The sequence below is a fragment of the Suncus etruscus genome, chromosome 13, assembly GCF_024139225.1.
Source record: "Suncus etruscus isolate mSunEtr1 chromosome 13, mSunEtr1.pri.cur, whole genome shotgun sequence".
In the NCBI taxonomy this organism is placed as follows: Eukaryota; Metazoa; Chordata; class Mammalia; order Eulipotyphla; family Soricidae; genus Suncus; species Suncus etruscus.
In genome coordinates this window covers 82,163,820-82,182,295 of record NC_064860.1, presented here as the reverse complement: position 1 = coordinate 82,182,295, position 18,476 = coordinate 82,163,820, and the positions used below count along the sequence as shown (strand labels likewise).

At 40.6% G+C, this 18,476-nt stretch overlaps 1 protein-coding gene across 1 annotated transcript in view; it reads left to right on the top strand.

The window, feature by feature from the left end:
- The window catches only part of SENP7 (SUMO specific peptidase 7), a 115,447-nt gene that overhangs the window by 15,395 nt on the left and 81,576 nt on the right, over positions 1-18,476 (top strand). Inside the window, exons 3-4 of the mRNA XM_049785597.1 lie at positions 2,282-2,374; positions 11,862-11,956. Of these exons, the coding sequence (XP_049641554.1) occupies positions 2,282-2,374; positions 11,862-11,956 (188 nt within the window). The remainder of the gene's footprint in view (positions 1-2,281; positions 2,375-11,861; positions 11,957-18,476) is intronic.

Genomic DNA, 18,476 nt, shown 5'->3' with positions numbered 1-18,476 from the left:
TGAGCAACGCCGGTGTGGCCCCAAAACAAAAAAACAAAAACAAAAACCAAAAACAAAAAAAAGAGACTCTTTTTTTATATATATATATATATATATATATATATATATATATATATATATATATATTTAATTTTTAATTTTGAATGATGAGAACAAAAGATGCAAAGAAAGAGGACAAGGTAAAGTTACAGTGGAAGGACAATCACCCATAACATAATTCTCAGAAGAAGTCCCCTTGCTGATATCTTAACTTTGAACTTTCAGCCAAAGAACATTAAGATAAATAAAACAGAATCCATGTACAATTACTTTGTCCCTCAAGTCCCCAGATTGTAACACATTATAATATTTCTTAACAGCACACAAGGCAATCTAAAGCCATAAAACTTACGTAACTCCTTAAACATTAGAGGCATAGTATTTTTTACATTTCCATGTACATGCATATTAGCTTAAGTTAACCTCAAATTTTAAGTGGTTTTTTTTTTTTAAGGATTAGAGTCAAAGGAGCACAGTAAAAACAGTGTTAGAGTGGCAATTGTTGTTTGCATAGGCCCACCAAAATATGAGAGGCATGGAAAAGAATAACCTTGGCCAAAATACAAAGAGACCCTACCCCTGAAGTTTCCTGGCACAAGACCAACTCTAGGCTTCAGGCAATTTATCGTCCAATCCAAGACATTGTCCATAGTGCCAACACACTTTTCACACAGTCTCTGTTGTTGGTATCATGTTTCTGTATTAAAGATCCTGGAATCTGCATATCCTACATTGAAGTCATGATGTGGAGCGTCTTCTTGTTTCACCTCACCATTAAAGGGCAAAGCAGGAAGCCCTGTCCTGTAAGCAGGTCGTTGTTGTTAAGTCTTCTCAGTGTTAAGGGAAGTCTGTTAAGAGACTCTTGTTCTGTGTTTGGGGCTACTCTTTGATAGTGCTTAGGGCTTACTCCTGATTCTGTTCAGGGATCATTTCTGGCAGTGTTTGGAGGGACTTAATAACATGGTGCTGGGGATTGAACCTAGATTGGCAGTGTGAAAGGTAAGCACATTACCTTCTGTGCTATCTCTCAGGCCCTTGGATGAGAGAATTTTGAACAGAGGAAGGGCTGTGTGGGTTCAGGGTCAGTCATGCAAAGATCTAGTGCAGTCTTTCCTCTGCTCCTTCAGTGGTGAGAGGTAGTAGTAGCTTAAGGCACTTCCTTTTGGTGGGGAGTTCTTCCTGTTTGTTTTAGAAGATAGATTTCTAGAGACACACTGAATAATTTGTTTTCTGAAAAGAGGTAGCAGGCCAGATATTTTTGGGAACCATTAGTCTAGTGGTATAAAATAGTAAGATTTGGGCCGGAGAGATAGCATGGAGGGTTTTGTTTGCCTTGCATGCTGAGGACAGTGGTTTGAATTTCGGCATCCCATATGGTCCCCTGAACCTGCCAGGAGCGATTTCTGAGTGTAGAGCCAGAAGTAACCCCTGAGCGCTGCCCGGTGTGACCCCAAAACAAAACAACAAACAAAAAAGAAGTAAGATTTGCTTGAAGAAGGTTGAATAAACTCAGTGTGATTAAGATAAAACATTTAGGGGGTGTTCTGGTTATGACTGTAACCCAAATATGATCATGTTACTTAAATAAAAATATATTTAATAAAAAAATTATATGATCATAAAAAAGATAAAACATTTACAGTGTGTGGTTGATGTGAAAGAGCCCACATTGTAAGAGTTTTTTTAATCAATACTTGATGGCTGCCTTTATTGTATTTAAGTTTTATATACATAACTAGATTTGTGTAATAGAAAACTCTGGGAATTTTGTTTGAAAGATTAGAAAGGGAAGATTGCAAAAAGGAGTTGTTAGGAAGCTTGTGATATTTATCTAGCTTTATACAGACAAGATATATGTTATAAAATTATATTTGGGGCTGGGGAGATATCTGCTCAAAGGGCTAGATAATAGGTTTTGCATGTGGGAGGCCTGGATTTAAAGCCCAGCACCCACATAGTCCTTTGAACATTGCCAAGAGTGACCCAGAAGTAGTGGACTAGGAATAACTCATGACCACTGAGGGATGTGACCACAAAACAAAACAATGAACAAGCAAAATTATCCTTAAGGACCTGTAAGTTAAGTACTGAATTTGAAATTCTTGAGGTAGAGGGAAAAGGGAGAGGGGAGAGACCTACCCCCTGTTGTTCCCCTCCCTCAAATACTGCGGGGTAATATAGTTTTGTAGCTTATTCGGCTTTTTATATTTTAGTTACATTCATTTTCTTCTTTTTGTTTCAGATCAAAGAGATATTAAATGTAAAAACGGAGGATGTTCATGTTCAGTCATCCAAACTTAGAAGTTCAGAATGCTGGGATATCCCTTTGCAGGTGGTAAATACAAATAAATTCCTTTTAAGTATAAAGTATTATTTGGTGTTTTAAAAGATTTTCGTGACCTGGTTATGTGACTCAAGTATTAGAGCACGTGTGTATGTGTGTGTGTGTGTGTGTGTGTGAGGCTCTGAATTTTGTCTCTACCATCTCATGACCCTTCACCCCAGCCCCTCTTAGTGTGAACTGGTGGCTTTCAGATACTGCTGGGAGTGTCCTTCCCTCTCCCTAATTATTTTATTTATTTATTTATTTATTTATTTATTTATTTATTTATTTATTTATTTATTTATTTATTTATTTATTTATTTATATTTTTTTGGTTTTTGAGTCAGACCCGGCTGCCCTAAGGGGTTACTCCTAGGTCTGCACAAAGAAATTGCTCCTGGCAGGCTCAGGGGACCATATGGGAGCTGGGATTCAAACCACCATCTGTCCTGGATAGGTTTTGTGCAAGGCAAATGCCCTACAAAAGTGCTATCTCTCTGGCCCCATGATTTTATTTTATTATTATTTACTTTAATATTAATGTTTTTTGGCCACACCCATTGATGCTCAGGGGTTACTCCTGCCTATGTGCTCAGAAATCACTCCTGGCTTGGTGGGACCATATGGGACTCCGGGGGATCGAATTGCAGTCTGTCCTAGGCTAGAGCTTGCAAGGCAGACAGACGCCTTACCTCTAGCGCCACTACTCTGGCCCCATGATTTTATTTTTTTAAGTAAAATTAAAATTTTGTTTTCTCATGTTCTTTTTGTATTTTTTTTTAATTGCAGGTTTTTGGGTTTATTTTTTGGGCTATTGCTGGTGGTGCTTAGGGCTTACTACTGGCTGTGTTCAGGGTACATATTTGGTGTTGAGGGTTGAATGTACTGGTCTGCCACATGCAAGGCAAGTGCTTTAACACTTTAAAAAAATAAAACGAATTATATAATTGAATCATCATGAGATACAGAGATACAAAGTTGTTGATGATTAAGTTTCAGTCATACAATGCCCAACACCCATCACTTAACCAGTGCCTATTTCCTGTCAATAATGTACACCTTTCCCCCACTTCTCCCCTTCCTGCCTCTTTGGCAGACATATATTTTCTTTCTCTCTTTTTCTCTCTCTCTGTCTCCCCCTTTTTTCCTTCTAGACATGTGGTTTGCAATACTGTTACTGAAGGGGTATCAAGCATATCACTTTACTTTCTTTTAACATTCAGTTCTTGTCCATAGCGATCATTTCCAACTATCATTGCCATAGCAGTTTCTTCTCAGCCCTCTTCCCCGCTATTTGTGTCAAACTTTCTACTATGAACTGCTTCTTCTGGCTCTCATCTCTATTATTTGGTATTTGGGTATCTTTAGGTATTATTATCATATTGTTTTTTTTTTTAATATTCTACAAACGAGTATGATCATTCTATGTCTGTCCTTTTCCTTCTCACTCATTTTGCTTAGCATAATACTCTTGATATGCATCCTTGTATAAGCAAATTTTTTTTTTTTTTTTTTTTTTTTTGGTTTTTGGGTCTCACCCGGCTGTGCTCAGGGGTTACTCCTGGCTCCATGCTCAGAAGTCGCTCCTGGCAAGCACGGGGGACCATATGGGACGCCGGGATTCGAACCGATGGCCTTCTGCATGAGAGGCAAACGCCTTACCTCCATGCTATCTCTCCGGCCCCGTATAAGCAAATTTTATGACTTCTTTTTTCCTAACAGATGCATAGTATTCCATTTTACAGATGTATTTTATCTTTAAAGTTTCTTTATCCACACATCTGTTATAGGAAACTTAATTTGTTTCCAGTTTCTGGCTATGTCAATAGTGCTGCAGCGGTTGACATGCAGGGTGAAAGGGACTCTCATTCTTTGCTGGTGGGAATGTTGACTGGTCTAGCCTTTTATGAAAACAATATGGACATTCCTCAATCTAGCAGTTAGGGGGCTGGAGTGATAACACAGTGGGTAGGGCATTTGCCTTGTATGCAGCCAAGCTTGGATTTGATCCCTGTCATTCCATATGGCCCCCTGAACCTGCCAGGAGTGATTTCTAACTGTAGAGCTAGCATAACCCCTGAGTGCTGCTGGGTGAGGCCCCAAAACAAAGCAAATAAAAAATAACAACAAACCTACAAAAACACTACCAATTAAGCTCCCATATGCCTAGCATTACTATTACCAGGAATATACCCTAGGGATCTCAAACAAAACCACAATGCAGAAAAGGCATCTGTACTCCTGTGTTCATTACAAGTGCTTTAATTCTTGTCCTAGTTCTCTGACCCATATTTTTGGGGTTTTAAAAAAAATACTCACTTTTTTTTCCTTTCCTTTTCCCTCACTTTCAGTTCATTGTTGTTGATGTTTTGGTGACCAGAGATGACAAATATAGTCTGATTGGGTGGTGATACTTCACGTTGTGGTGCTGGCATACTTGACTGAGGTGTTCACCAAGGTTGGAACTCCTGTAGTTGTGGGGCTTACTCACATAATCACCAGGAATTTAACTCCTGATCGAGGCACACAAGCTGCTGTGGTGCTCGTTGGATCTCTCTGAGGTTCTCATACATGTGCTTGCCAGGGTTGTATTTCTTGGCCGCACATCCTTTTGTTGTGATGCTCACACACACAGGCTGTTATCTGGATAGATCTTGTGTGCATCGTTGTGGATTGCAGAGATTAAAGCTGTCGGGCTCAGAGCGGTTTGGATCACTGTAGATACCTATGGGACACTGGAGATTTTTTTTTTTTTTTGATTTTGGGCCACACCCAGCGGTGCTCAGGGGTTACTCCTGGCTGTCTGCTCAGAAATAGCTCCTGGCAGGCACGGGGGGCATATGGGACACCGGGATTCGAACCAACCACCTTAGGTCCTGGATCGGCTGCTTGCAAGGCAAACGCTGCTGTGCTATCTCTCCGGGCCCGACACTGGAGATTTGACTTGCTTGGAAGACTATTCATTTCAGTCAGATTTCAAGATTTATTTTTAATATGTTTTTAATCGAATCACCATGAGATACGTACATAGTTACAATGTTGTTCATGATTGAGTTTCAGTCATACAATGTCTAACGCCCATCTTTTTTAATATTTCCTGTCACCAATGTCACCAGTTTTTTTTTCTTGCCCTCCTCTCCCCCTGCCTGCCTGTGACAGGCATTTTTTCCCTTCTCTCTCGCTCCCTTGCTCCCTTCCCACCCCACCCCACCCCACTTCCTTTTTTTCCTTTTAGACACTGTGGTTTGCATTATAGAATTAAATTCTGAGTCCGTTTATTTCTGGCATAAATTGTAGTGACACTTTGAGGTTAGTGTTTTCAGTTTCAGTCTAATACCTTATTATGCTTGGCGATTTTGTTATGAAAGTTAAAGATCATTATTATAAATAAATATTTTAAGTTTATTGTTTAAGTTTCATTGCATGTATTAGAATCTTTTCCTCTTATACATTTGAGAGCATATATATGCATTTTTTTTGTGGGAGTCTGCTCCCAAGCAATGATCAGACTAGACCAGGTAGAACTTGTCTAACCAGACCTGAGCGTTCAATGCTAGGACCTACTGATGTGATGTTGTTTAGTCTAGCAGTGCTGAGCAACTGAGGCCACTTTAGCATTGGTCAGCGACTGCCAAGGCCACATCTGTAGTGCTCAGGTACTTGTTATTCTTTTGTTGGCCATTATTACTGAGGTGCCATGATTTACAATACATTAATTACGCTTTTTATGAGTACTTTGTTTCAATACATCACCCTTTCTTAGAGTGCCTGCCCATTTCCCTCCACTAGTGTCCCAAGGGTCCCTTTCAACTGGTACCCACCCCAGGTAAACTCTGCTCTATAAACCAACCAATTCTGCCTGATACCTTTGGACATTTGCTTTTCCCTTCTGATGTTTCTTTATATCTACATATAAGAGATCTCATCTTTTCTTTTTAGTGGTGAGTGAGGGAGACCTTATTCATATATATATGTATATATAGATATATATACATATATATACACACACATATGAATAGAGCTAAACTAAAATTCCACAAGACTGTAAATCACTAAGTTGATAAAGTTTTTCAAAAACTGTGCATGATTATACACAGACTATAAAAGTCTGTTTCATCCTAAAAAGGGAACATTGGTTTTGTTAGAAAATATTACGTTACATAACCTAAAAAAAGAAACATTAGATTATTTAATAGTATAAAAATCTTTAATAAGCAGTGAGCAAGTAAACTTTTTTTTATTCTCATCCCCAACAAGCAAACTTCTTTAATCCAGTAGAGGACAGCCATTAAAACCACGAGTGAATGCCATACTCAGTCGCAAAGTGCTAAGAAGTTTGTACTGTCTTTTAAGGCTTCTTGTAAAACTAGTTTCAAGGCCATGAATTTCCCCAGTTGTTGCTTTTCTTAGAAGATCTGTATCTTCATGTAAATCAAAGAACATTTCTGGTTAAAACAAATTTTTTTGATCATAATGGCTTACATATCTTTCACAGTAGTATTTTAGGTACATATTAACATTGAATCAGGGGAATACCCAATGTGATGATTTTTTTATGTGTTGTTGTGATGTTCCTTGACTAGAAGAAAAATATTTCTAGGGGCTGGGCGGTGGCGCTAGCCTAGGACGGACCACGGTTCGATCCCCCGGCGTCCCATATGGTCCCCCAAGCCAGGAGCGACTTCTGAGCGCATAGCCAGGAGTAACCCCTGAGCGTCACCAGGTGAGGCCCAAAAACAAAAAAAAAAAAAAAAAAAAAAAAAAGAAAAGAAAAGAAAAGTATTTCTACAGAGTAAATCAGAGTGGCAATAATCTTATCTGGGATCGCCACAAAATTAAATTCAAAATGGAGCTTTCTAGTCCAAAAGTTTTCCCAGCCTGCAGCTTCTCCCACCCCCTGCAGGTCAAAAGTCCTTTTGTTCTTCTGACCGTGTTCTTACCTGGGCTCAATCACATAGGTTTCGAATTTTTTTTTTTACTCTACCTTAAGGACATTCATAAGTAGATAAATGTTTGCAAACCAATAATGAGTAGGGTTTGGGATTTTAATTCAAGACTTCTAGTTTCAGAATCAGAGTTCTAACACTGTAAAATTAACTGCTTCATTTCTACCTGAAAAAGTATTGCACAAAAATGATATTGAACCATTTTAATAGACTTATCTTACTTTTTTTTGTTTAGATGGAAATCCAGACATTGTTGCCACGGAGATTCAAAGAAATTCCATATAGTGGGATCCATCCTATGAATACATGTCACATGTCTTTATTTAAACTGCAATGATTAAAGTACTTTCCCCCATTAAAAAAAATCTGTATCTTTTTTTGAATCTAAATGATAAGATAGCTAGATTATTACTATTCTTGGTGAGGTCTTCATTTCATACAGATATTATTATTATTGCCTTTGTTGTGTTTGGGTCACACCTGTTGGTACTCAGGCATTTCTGCACTCAGAAATTGCTTGCTGGTAAACTCGAGGGGCCAGGCTGCTGGAATTGAACCTTGATTAGCTGCGTGCAAGGCAAACCCTCTACCCACTCTGCTATTGCTCTGGGCCCCTAAGATGTTATTATTATTTACCTGTGTCCTTCCATTCTCTTCTGGGGTCTTTTGTCAATTACAGGCTTTCTTTTGTATGTAATTTCTTTTTTTATCTTGCTGCTTTTTTTTTTTTTTGGGTGGAGTCACACCCGGTGGTGCTCAGGGGTTACTCCTGACTGTCTGCTCAGAAATAGCTCCTGGCATAGGGCAGAAGTCTTCCACACACCACAAAAGCACCACTGGGAGAGTAAATGATCCTGAACAGAGTCTATAGTTGATCCCATGACAATATGCTCCAAGGACGGAGAAACCCCATATTTCTTAGGCCAAGTGAATTCCTCTTCGAATGACCCCAATATTTACTGTGCCAGGGCAGGAGGGAAAAAACAAAAATACAAAAAGCACAAAACCTCTGTTATTTTTTTTATATATTATTTTTTATCTTCATTTATTATTATTATTATTTTTATTTACCTATCTATCTTTGGTAGATTTCTCTGTTTGGGTGTGATTATTGAAATTGTTGTCCTCAGTTATGCTTATTTTTTTCTCTTCCTTTCTTTTCTTTCTCTATGTGCTATGCCATGTTTCTTATTTCAAGACCATGACATTTTTTTGTTTTGATTTGTTTTTGTTTGTTTCTTTTTGTTTTTGTTTGTCTGTTTTTCTTTGTTTTGTTTTTTGTTTGTTTGTTTGTTTTTTGTGGTGCTAATCGATATAGCTGGAATCCTCACTGGATATTTGACACTTCTTTTGGTACTGGTGGAGTGTTTCACCTTCTTTATCTCCTTCATCTCTCAAAGTGTTGATGAGAGCCCCTAGAAGGATTCCGCCCATTTTTGGCATATTAGACTCTTACCCCAGCTTATTACTTTTCTCTTTTTCAAACAAAACCATGCATCTTGAACTAGCTAGTCCTGCCTCCAGCTAGAGGGGGAAATAAGGGAGACATCAAGACCAAACAGGTGCAAGACTACTAAGTAGTAGGTCAGATACAGAGGGGACCACATTTTCTAGCCACCCTGGGAGTGAGGGAAGAGGAAATGGGAGGGAGGACAAAAATGGAGGTATAGGGAAGACAATCTGGTGATGGGAATCCCCCTTGATTTTATGTAAATATGTACCTAAAATAATATTGTCAACAATATGTAAGCCACGACGATCAAAATAAAAATTATATTAAAAAAAAAAAAAGTAATAGCTCCTGGCAGGCAAAGGGGACCATATGGAATACCGGGATTCGAACCAACCACGGGATTCAAACCAACCACGTTTGGTCCTGGATCGGCTGCTTGCAAGGCAAACACCGATGTGCTATCTCTCCAGGCCCTATCTTGCTGCTTTTAATATTCTGTCTATCTTTGACTTTTGTCATTCTGATTAAAGTGTGTCTTGCAATTTTTTCTCTTTGGATCTGTTTTTGCTAGGCTTCTTTGGGCCTCTTGGATCTGGGTGTTGGTACTGTTATGATTTTTTTGAGCCATACCCAGCAGTGCTCAAGGGTTACTCCTGGTTTTACATTTATGAATTACTCCTGGCGGTGTGCGGGGAACCATATGTGATATTGGTGGATCAAACTCTGGTGTTAGCCATGTGCAAGGCAAATATCTTACATGCTGTGCTTTTGCTCTGAACCCTATTATGATTTTTTTAACTAGTGAGTCCATCAAATAAGTATGCCTTCCTGATATTCAGGGACTCTGATGATTCTTTTTTATTTGGGGTGGGGTGCATGTCTAGGGGTGCTCAAGGTTTACTCCTGAGTTGTGTACTCAGGGATCACTACTGGTGTAATTGGTGGGGGGAATCATATGAGGTGCCAGGTTGAAACCTGGGTTGGCCTGTGCAAAGCAAACACCCTACCCATTGTATTACTGCTTGGACATTCTTATATTGTTATTCTCAAGCTCATCACATAATTCTCTGGTGTGTTATTAATTTATTTTCAGACATCTTCCCATCTTCTGTTGGTACTTGCTGATATTTTTTCAGCTGCTTTTATTATGCTGTTCAGGCCTTTATTTTTTTTATATATCATTTGTCATTTTCTTTCTTCTTTCTTCTTTCTTTCTTTCTTTCTTTCTTTCTTTCTTTCTTTCTTTCTTTCTTTCTTTCTTTCTTTCTTTCTTTCTTTCTTTCTTTCTTTCTTTCTTTCTTTCTTTCTTTCTTTCTTTCTTTCTTTCTTTCTTTCTTTCTTTCTTTCTTTCTTTCCTCTCTCTTTCTTTCTCTCTCTCTTTCTCTCTCCCTTTCCTTTCCTTTCCTTTCCTTTCCTTTCCTTTCCTTTCCTTTCCTTTCCTTTCCTTTCCTTTCCTTTCCTTTCCTTTCCTTTCCTTTCCTTTCCTTTCCTTTCCTTTCCTTTCCTTTCCTTTCCTTTTTCTTCTTTTCTCTTTTTTTTCTTTTTTTTTTTTTTTTTGGTTTTTGGGCCACACCCATTAGATGCTCAGGGGTTACTCCTGGCTATGCACTCAGAAATTGCCCCTGGCTTGGGGGGACCATATGGGACGCCGGGGGATCGAACCATGGTCCTTTCCTTGGCTAGCGCTTGCAAGGCAAACACCTTACCTCTAGCGCCACCTCGCCGGCCCCCCTTTCTTCTTTTCTTTCTTTCGTGTCCATCCTAGGTCAGCTACGTGCTAGGCAAACGCTCTACTGCTGCACCACCACTCTGTCCCCAATTTCTGATATTTCTGATTAGGCTTTTTAATTTTGATTCATTCTTTTTATACTTTGCTATTTCTGCCATTGTTTCTTTGAACTTATTAAATATCCTCAACATGGTGTCACTGAGGTCTTTTTTTTTGGGGGGGGGGTCACACCCGGCAGCACTTGGGTTACTCTTGGCTCTCGCTCCTGGTAAGCTCGTGATACCAGGGATGCCGGGATTCAAACCATTATCCATCCTATTTTGGCTGAGTGCAAGGCAAACAAACGCCTTACTGCTGTGCTATTGCTCCGGCCCCCAATTAAGGTCATTGTTTGAGAATTTACAGAGCTGGTTGATACCAGTAGAGATTTGTTGTTGTTGTTGTTTTTGGGCCATACCCGGTGATGCTCTGGGGTTACTCCTGGCTATATGCTCAGAAATCTCTCCTGGCTTGGGGGACCATATGCGACGCCAGGGGATTGAACTTCCGTCCCTCCTAGGTTAGAGCGTGGAAGGCAGATGCCCAACCGCCTGTGCCATCACTTCGGCTCCACCAGTAGAGACTTTTGTGTTAGTATTTTCTTTCACTGAGCTTGGTGGGCTTCTATTATTTGGTTTCCTTGTTGTGTTTGCTCCTGCTGTGCTGAGGAGAATCTATGTAGTTAGCCTCATTGAGACTTTGAGGTTCAGCTGGGTTGTGCTCTTTTCTTTCCCGGCCTATGTTCATTCGGTTGCAGGAGGTAAATATTTTGCAGTGTGAGGTGTGAAGAATAGAGCTGTTGTATGGCTGGATATGTGTTTCAGGTTACAAGCAAAATGTGAAGGAGCAAGCAGGTGGTCTGATGTGGAGGTTGACCTGCTGAGCCAGTAGGATTTGGCCCTGGTGGCTCTTAGTACCCACTGAGAAGGGAGGGTGAATGCTTCTGGTTCCAAAATGCCCCAGAGGATGTTAGTTGGAGGCGAACTTCACCTGGAAGGCTGGTTGAGAAAGCAAGAGGTAAAAGGCAGAAGGTTATCCTGCTAATCTCTAAGTTCTTTAATGGAATCTTTTTTTCTATGTATAGCATCATGTCATCTTTATGTCGTGATAGTGTATCTTTTTTTTTTTTTCCAATTTGAATTCGTTTATTTTTCTTTCCTAATTGTTATGGTTAGGTTTTCTAGCACATATTGAATGATAATTGTGAGAGTAGTTATGTTTTTTTTTTTTTTATGAACTGTGAATGGGGCAGCTTATTTTTACTTTCTAAACAAAATGAAAATCATCATGCTATTATACTTTTTATTAAACTTAAACATTTTTTTTTCGTAGTGGAAAAGAAGTCTAAGAAATAAGGTCATTTCTCTAGACTGTAAACGTAAAAGAGGTCGTGGTCGTCCTGTCACTTCTAGGACATCACCAGAAAGGTAAGATCACTTCCGTGTGTGACTTAATGGGCTCATGCTTTGTTTAAATAGCTTACAATGATGATTTATTTATCCTTTTTGTGCTTCAATTATCACAGCTCTGAAAATAATGGATTTAATTCAGTGACTTCCAAAGTTCCTTCCAAGTTTTCACTTTCTGTAATTCTCATATTATCTTGTTTTATTTCCAAAATGTTTACAACAGTTGAATAAGTTATATATTAAATATATAGAAGTATACACGTATACATATATGGTTATATATAGTTTTAATGCTTGATACATTATTTGTGGTCTACAGTAAAAAGATGCTCTATTTTGTTACTGTGACCCTGGAGTCATAGTGTTAATGAACCACTAATATACCGCAATCAAATTTCTGGGAGACAGGACTGGAGTGATAGCACAAAGGAACACAAGATATGCCACTTTACATGTGTCATACTGGGTTCTATCTCTGGCATCCTATATGGCCCACTTAAATACACCACCAGTGTAGACCAGAAACCAAAAAACAGAACAAAAAAAAGTTTTTCTGGGAGAAGTTAGTTATTGTTAAAGGAATTAGAGCATTTCAGTGTTGGGAGTCAATAAGTGACTAAAATGTTCCTTTCAAGAGGAACATGCCCTAGTATAGCCCTTAGGGCATTTGCCTTTCGTGCAGCCAACCAGGGTTTGTCTCCTGGATTTCTGTAAGGTCCCCTAGCCTGCCAGCTGTGATTCCTGTGTGCAGAGCCAGGAGTTACCCCCAAACCAGCTGGGCTTTTGTACAGCTGGGGCCCAAAACCAGAACCAACTTATTTTCCAAAGATTATTGAACTTCTTTTGAAGAATGGATAAAAGTGGACAGCAGTGAAGTATATTAATTATTGAACTAAGAGATTGGAGTTTGATTTGAATTCTTAAATTTAATCTCAGGGCTTTGTATACAGTTTAGTTGTATTCTTCCCTTTGAAGTAAAAGATAAGAAATATTAAAAAGGGCCGGAGATATAGCATGGAGGTAAGGCGTTTGCCTTTCATGCAGAAGGTCATCGGTTCGAATCCCGGCGTCCCATATGGTCCCCCGTGCCTGCCAGGAGCAATTTCTGAGCATGGAACCAGGAGTAACCCCTGAGCACTGCCGGGTGTGACCCCCCCACCCCCCCCCAAAAAAAAAAAGAAATATTAAAAAGAAAAATGACTAGTGACCCTAGAAGGTATTTACATCCTACCTTCTCACACAAGAAATACGTTGTCAAGTAACTGGGCAATATGGTAGGGCGGTAATTATGCAGTGACTCTCAGAATAACCAAAACTCCCATATAGACTTGATTTCTACAAGGACGATCAAGATCTATGAAAAATTATATATATATATATTTTTTTTTTTGTTTGTTTGTTTTTTGAGCCACACCCGGCAGTGCTCAGGAGTTACTCCTGGCTGTCCGCTCAGAAGTAGCTCCTGGCAGGCACGGGGGACCATATGGGACACCGGGATTCGAACCAACCACCTTTGGTCCTAGATCGGCTGCTTGCAAGGCAAACGCCGCTGTGCTATATCTCCAGGCCCGAAAAATTATATTTTGTTTGAGAGATAAAAGACTCTACTTAGAGAATTTATATGTATATTGTTGTTATTATTTTTTGCTTTTGTTTTTTGGGCCACACACTGTGGTGCTCAGGGGTTACTCCTGGCTCTGTTCTCAGAATTCACTCCTGGAAGACATCTTATATGGCCCCCCTGAGCTTGCCAGGAGCAATTTCTGAGTACAGGGATAGAAGTGACCCCTGAGTGGTGCCGGTTGTGGCTCCCCAAAAACAAAAAACAACAACAACAAAATTTCTTTTTTTTGTTTTTGTTTTTGGGTCATACCCGGCAGCGCTCAGGGGTTACTCTTGGGTCTACGCTCAGAAATCTCTCCTGGCAGGCTCAGGGGACCATATGGGATGCCGGGATTTGAACCACTGACCTTCTGCATGCAAGGCAAATACCTTACCTCCATGCCAACTCTCTGTCCCAACAATTTCTTACTAAAGGTCCTACCTTGTTATTTTAGGCTTTGGGAGAAGAATAAGAAAATGTATCTCTTGTTGCCAGAAGAGATTGATGGTTTTTAATTTTGGATTTAGTTCTTAATTTATTTCAGGTTGAATTTAGACTTTCTGGATTTTTTTGTTTTTATTTTTGTTTTTGGGTCACATCCGGCGGTGCTTAGGAGTAACTCCTGGCTCTGAGCTCAGAAGTCGTCCCTAGCAGGCTCCAGGGACCATATGGGATGCTGGGAATCAAACCGGGGTCCCTTCCAGGTTGGCTGCCTGCAAGGCAAACGCCCTACTACTGTGCTATCACTCTGACCCTGACTTCTTGGATTTTTTTATTTTATTTTTATTTTTATTTTTTTAATTTTTGAGCCACACCCGGCGGTGCTCAGGGGTTACTCCTGGCTCTATGCTCAGAAATAGCTCCTGGCAGGCACGGGGAACCATATGGGACACCGGGATTCGAACCAACCACCTTTGGTCCTGGATCGGCTGCTTGCAAGGCTTGGATTTTTAAGGAAGGGGAAAAAGGTTTCAGTCTTCCAAGATTTATCATAGTTTCTTATATAGGTCCTGGGCTACATACGGGGTGAATGCTTTGTAGTCTTAGTCTCTGATTGCACATATGATTTAGATATGATAATTTCTCCACTATATTAATGTCTGCTGAAATTACTTTGTATAGTCACCTGTGATATCTCAGTTGTCTTTTATTCCTTCGCTTCTCCGTGAAGGCAACTGTGGGTGCTTCAGTGAACTAAGTATCTCCATTTCCAAGACATTTGCAAAGTTCCAGTTTCACTGCTTCTCAGGTCTAGTCAAATGAGAGATGCAGTGGTGTGTAGGGAGTTTTTTTTGTTTTTTTTTTTTTGGTTTTTGGGCCACACCCGTTGACGCTCAGGGGTTACTCCTGGCTATGTGCTCAGAAATCGCCCCTGGCTTGGGGGGACCATATGGGACGCCGGGGGATCGAACCGCGGTCCGTTCCTTGGTAGCGCTTACAAGGCAGACACCTTATCTCTAGCGCCACCTTCCCGGCCCCGAGTTTTTTTTTTTTTTTTTTTATTGGATGGATAAGGTCTTATGAGCATGGGAGAAGACTGACAGAAGCAAAATAGTGGTGAAAAACTGCCTACTAGAAAAAGAAATAATGGCTTCTGACTCTTCCTAGGCTGTAGGTCTGAGCTGATACTCGAGTGGCATTCTCAGAAAGGCAGTGGCTACAGATTCTCATTTCTGCATGAGCTACAGAAAACCCAATGCCACATTTAACACTCTCCAACAAAAACCGCCCAACTCTGTGACTGAAATAAAATAGCATGAGCAACTAAGTCCTCTATAGGGCCTAAAACTATGGGACTGACTTTCTTTTTTGGAAGGGGATTGGCCTGAGCCCTCCCCCGCTCCCCTCCACCACCGGAAAATCGTCACCCAATGCCACCATCTTCCTGACAGAAAAACTGTCTGTCTCTTCCACCAAGCTGGTTGGTTGCCACTATTTCCCAGGTAGCCTGTTAAGGCCTGATACCTCTGTTGCTTTCTGAGAAAGGGAGTGGGGCAGATTTCCCTTTCTGCATGAACTACATCAGCCTCACACCCTCCAGAAAAAATGGCTCAGATCCACAACATAACCTCATCAAACTTCCAAAAACAAAAAAATCTGTTTCAGATCATAAATCCTGGATACCACAGTATTTTATAGTAGAGTCAACCCAGTAGTATCAAGAAAATACAATGGGAAAGTTACCTATTAATCTACCAAGCTCAGTGAACCTAAGCACTAGCACAGAAGGTACAACTAGCACCAACCACAGCCCATTAAACGTCTTAGACACTGACTTTAGTAACACCATGGAGAGATATAAAAATCATTTTAAGGGTGCCGGAGAGATAGCATGGAGGTAAGGCATTTGCCTTGCATGCAGAAGGACGGTGGTTTGAATCCCGGCATCCCATCTGGTCCCCCGAGCCTGCTGGGGCAATTTCTGAGCATAGAGCCAGGAGGAGCCCCTGAGTGCTGCCAGGTGTGACCCCAAAATAAAAAAAATCATTTCAAATTGATTGCTGCTGATCGAACTTCTGATAATTTCATTTGCCTTTGTGTTGTAACAAACTATATAAAGTAAATTTGTGCTTTGAAATGGAACAGGCTAGGGTGGTTGGGATGATGGGGGCCACTAGTAGAAGGGAAGGTCCCACTGGTGGTGGGTTTGGAGTTTGAACATTTAGTGCCTGAAACGACTGTGTTATGAACAACTTGGTAAATCGCAGTGTTAGATTAAAAAAATAAAATCAGAAATAAAATCTACTTACCAGGGGCCAGAGTGATACTACAGTGCGCAGTGTAGGTTTTGGCCAACCTAGGTTTGATCTCTGGCATTTTATATGTTCTTCCTAGAATTGTCAGGAATAAACCCTGACTACTGTAGATTGTGGCCCCCAAACACAACAAAACAAAACAAATACTTTCTGCTGTGCAAAGCCAACCTTGATTTATGGTACTAAAAATCTTCCCAATTTTTGTGTGTGTGTGTGTGTGTGTGTGTGTGTGTGTGTGTGTGTGTAAGAGTTTACAACTGGCTGTGCTGAAGGGTTATTCTTGGCTTTACACTCAGGAAATTATTCACGATGGTGCTTGGGTACCATTTGTGATGCCAGGGATTGAATTCTGTCTGCTTGAAGACAGGTACTCTCTGGCTTCCAAATTCTTTTTTTTTTTTTTTTTTTTTTTGGTTTTTGGGCCACACACAGTGGTGCTCAGGGGTTACTCCTGGCTGTCTGCTCAGAAATAGCTCCTGGCAGGCACGGGGGACCATATGGGACACTGGGATTCGAACCAACCACCTTTAGGTCCTGGATCGGCTGCTTGCAAGGCAAACGCCGCTGTGCTATCTCTCCGGGCCCTCAAATTCTTTATTGTTCTCTGAGAGGTCTATTTTTATTAGAAATGGGGCAAGCAAAGGCAGCTTATTATATACTTATTATAATCCTTTAATATATCAAAAATTACAGCTTCCTGTACCATGTTAGTTTATATTTGTCATGGTAACCTTTGGAAATGGACTGCTATGAATAGAATTGTAGGTTTAAAATAATTTGCAGGGGTCAGAGAGATAAGATAGCCCAGTGTTAGGGCATTTGCCTTGCATTCAACCAATCCTGGACAGATGGTGGTTCAAATTCCCACATCCCATATGGTCCCCATGTCTGCCAGGAGCAATTTCTGAGTGTAGAGCCAGGAATAACCCCTGAGCGGCACCGGGTCTGATCCCAAAACAAATAAACAAAATGATTTGCATTCATTCAGGGAATTGTATGGAAGGAAGAGGTAGAAGTCTGAAAACATGCAATGACCTCTTTGTATTATCCCTTGTTAACCCAATCCTACTGTGAGGGTGCCTGTTCTTCTGCCTTAAACAAATAGAACTTGCTTTTTTTTTTTTTTTTTTTTTTGGTTTTTGGGCCACACCCGGTAATGCTCAGGGGTTACTCCTGGCTATGCGCTCAGAAGTTGCTCCTGGCTTGGGGGACCATATGGGACACCGGGGGATCGAACCGTGGTCTGTCCAAGGCTAGCGCAGGCAAGGCAGGCGCACCTTACCTTTAGCGCCAACGCCTGGCCCCTTTTTTACTTTCTTTACTTTCTTAAATATATATGCTTGCTTTAAACTTTGCATGCTCCCCATGGAATTTTCTTTTGGAGAGAGATAAGAGGTCTAGTGACCCAGCTTTAACAATTCTTGAACATAACAGCAAGTTGGAAGATGATGGACTCATGTCTCCAAAGCAGCCATTTTGTGCATCACAGGAGTATTTTTAAATTGACTCTGAAGCAGCTTTTTCTTTTTTTTTTTTTTTTTGGGTCACACCCGGCAGCACTCGGGTTACTCCTGGCTCTAGGCTCAGAAATCGCCCCTGGCAGGCACAGGGGACCATATGGGATGCTGGGATTTGAACCACCGTCCTTCTGCATATAAGGCAAATGCTTTACCTCCATGCTATTTCTCTGGCCCCTTCTTTTTTTTTTTTTTTTTTTATAAAGCAGTTTATGTATTGATTGATTTGGGGGCCACACTTGGCATTTAGGGGTTACTCCTGGCTCTGTTCCCAGAAATTACTCCTGGTAGGGTCAGGGGACCATATGGGATGCCGGGAATCTAACCTGGGTCTGTCCTAGGTAGGCGCATGCAAGGCAAATGCCCTACCGCTGTGCTATCTCTCTAGCTCCTGAAGCAGTCTTTTTTTGCAAACCTAAATAAAATCAGGGCTAGGCCTTTGGGTGAAGGGCAAAATGAGGACACAGTCCTTCTCTTTAAGCTTGATTTTTGGCATGGTTTTAGTGGCACTTTCCCTACTTAGATTACAAACCAAATACAGCTTTGGATATGTGCTGAGAGAGGAAATTCTTTGGAACTGAGACTGGATATTTAGACTGACTGAGGGGAGTGCTTGGGGTTTTGAGTAAAAGTATTAGACTTCTTCACCGCACCAAGCAGTT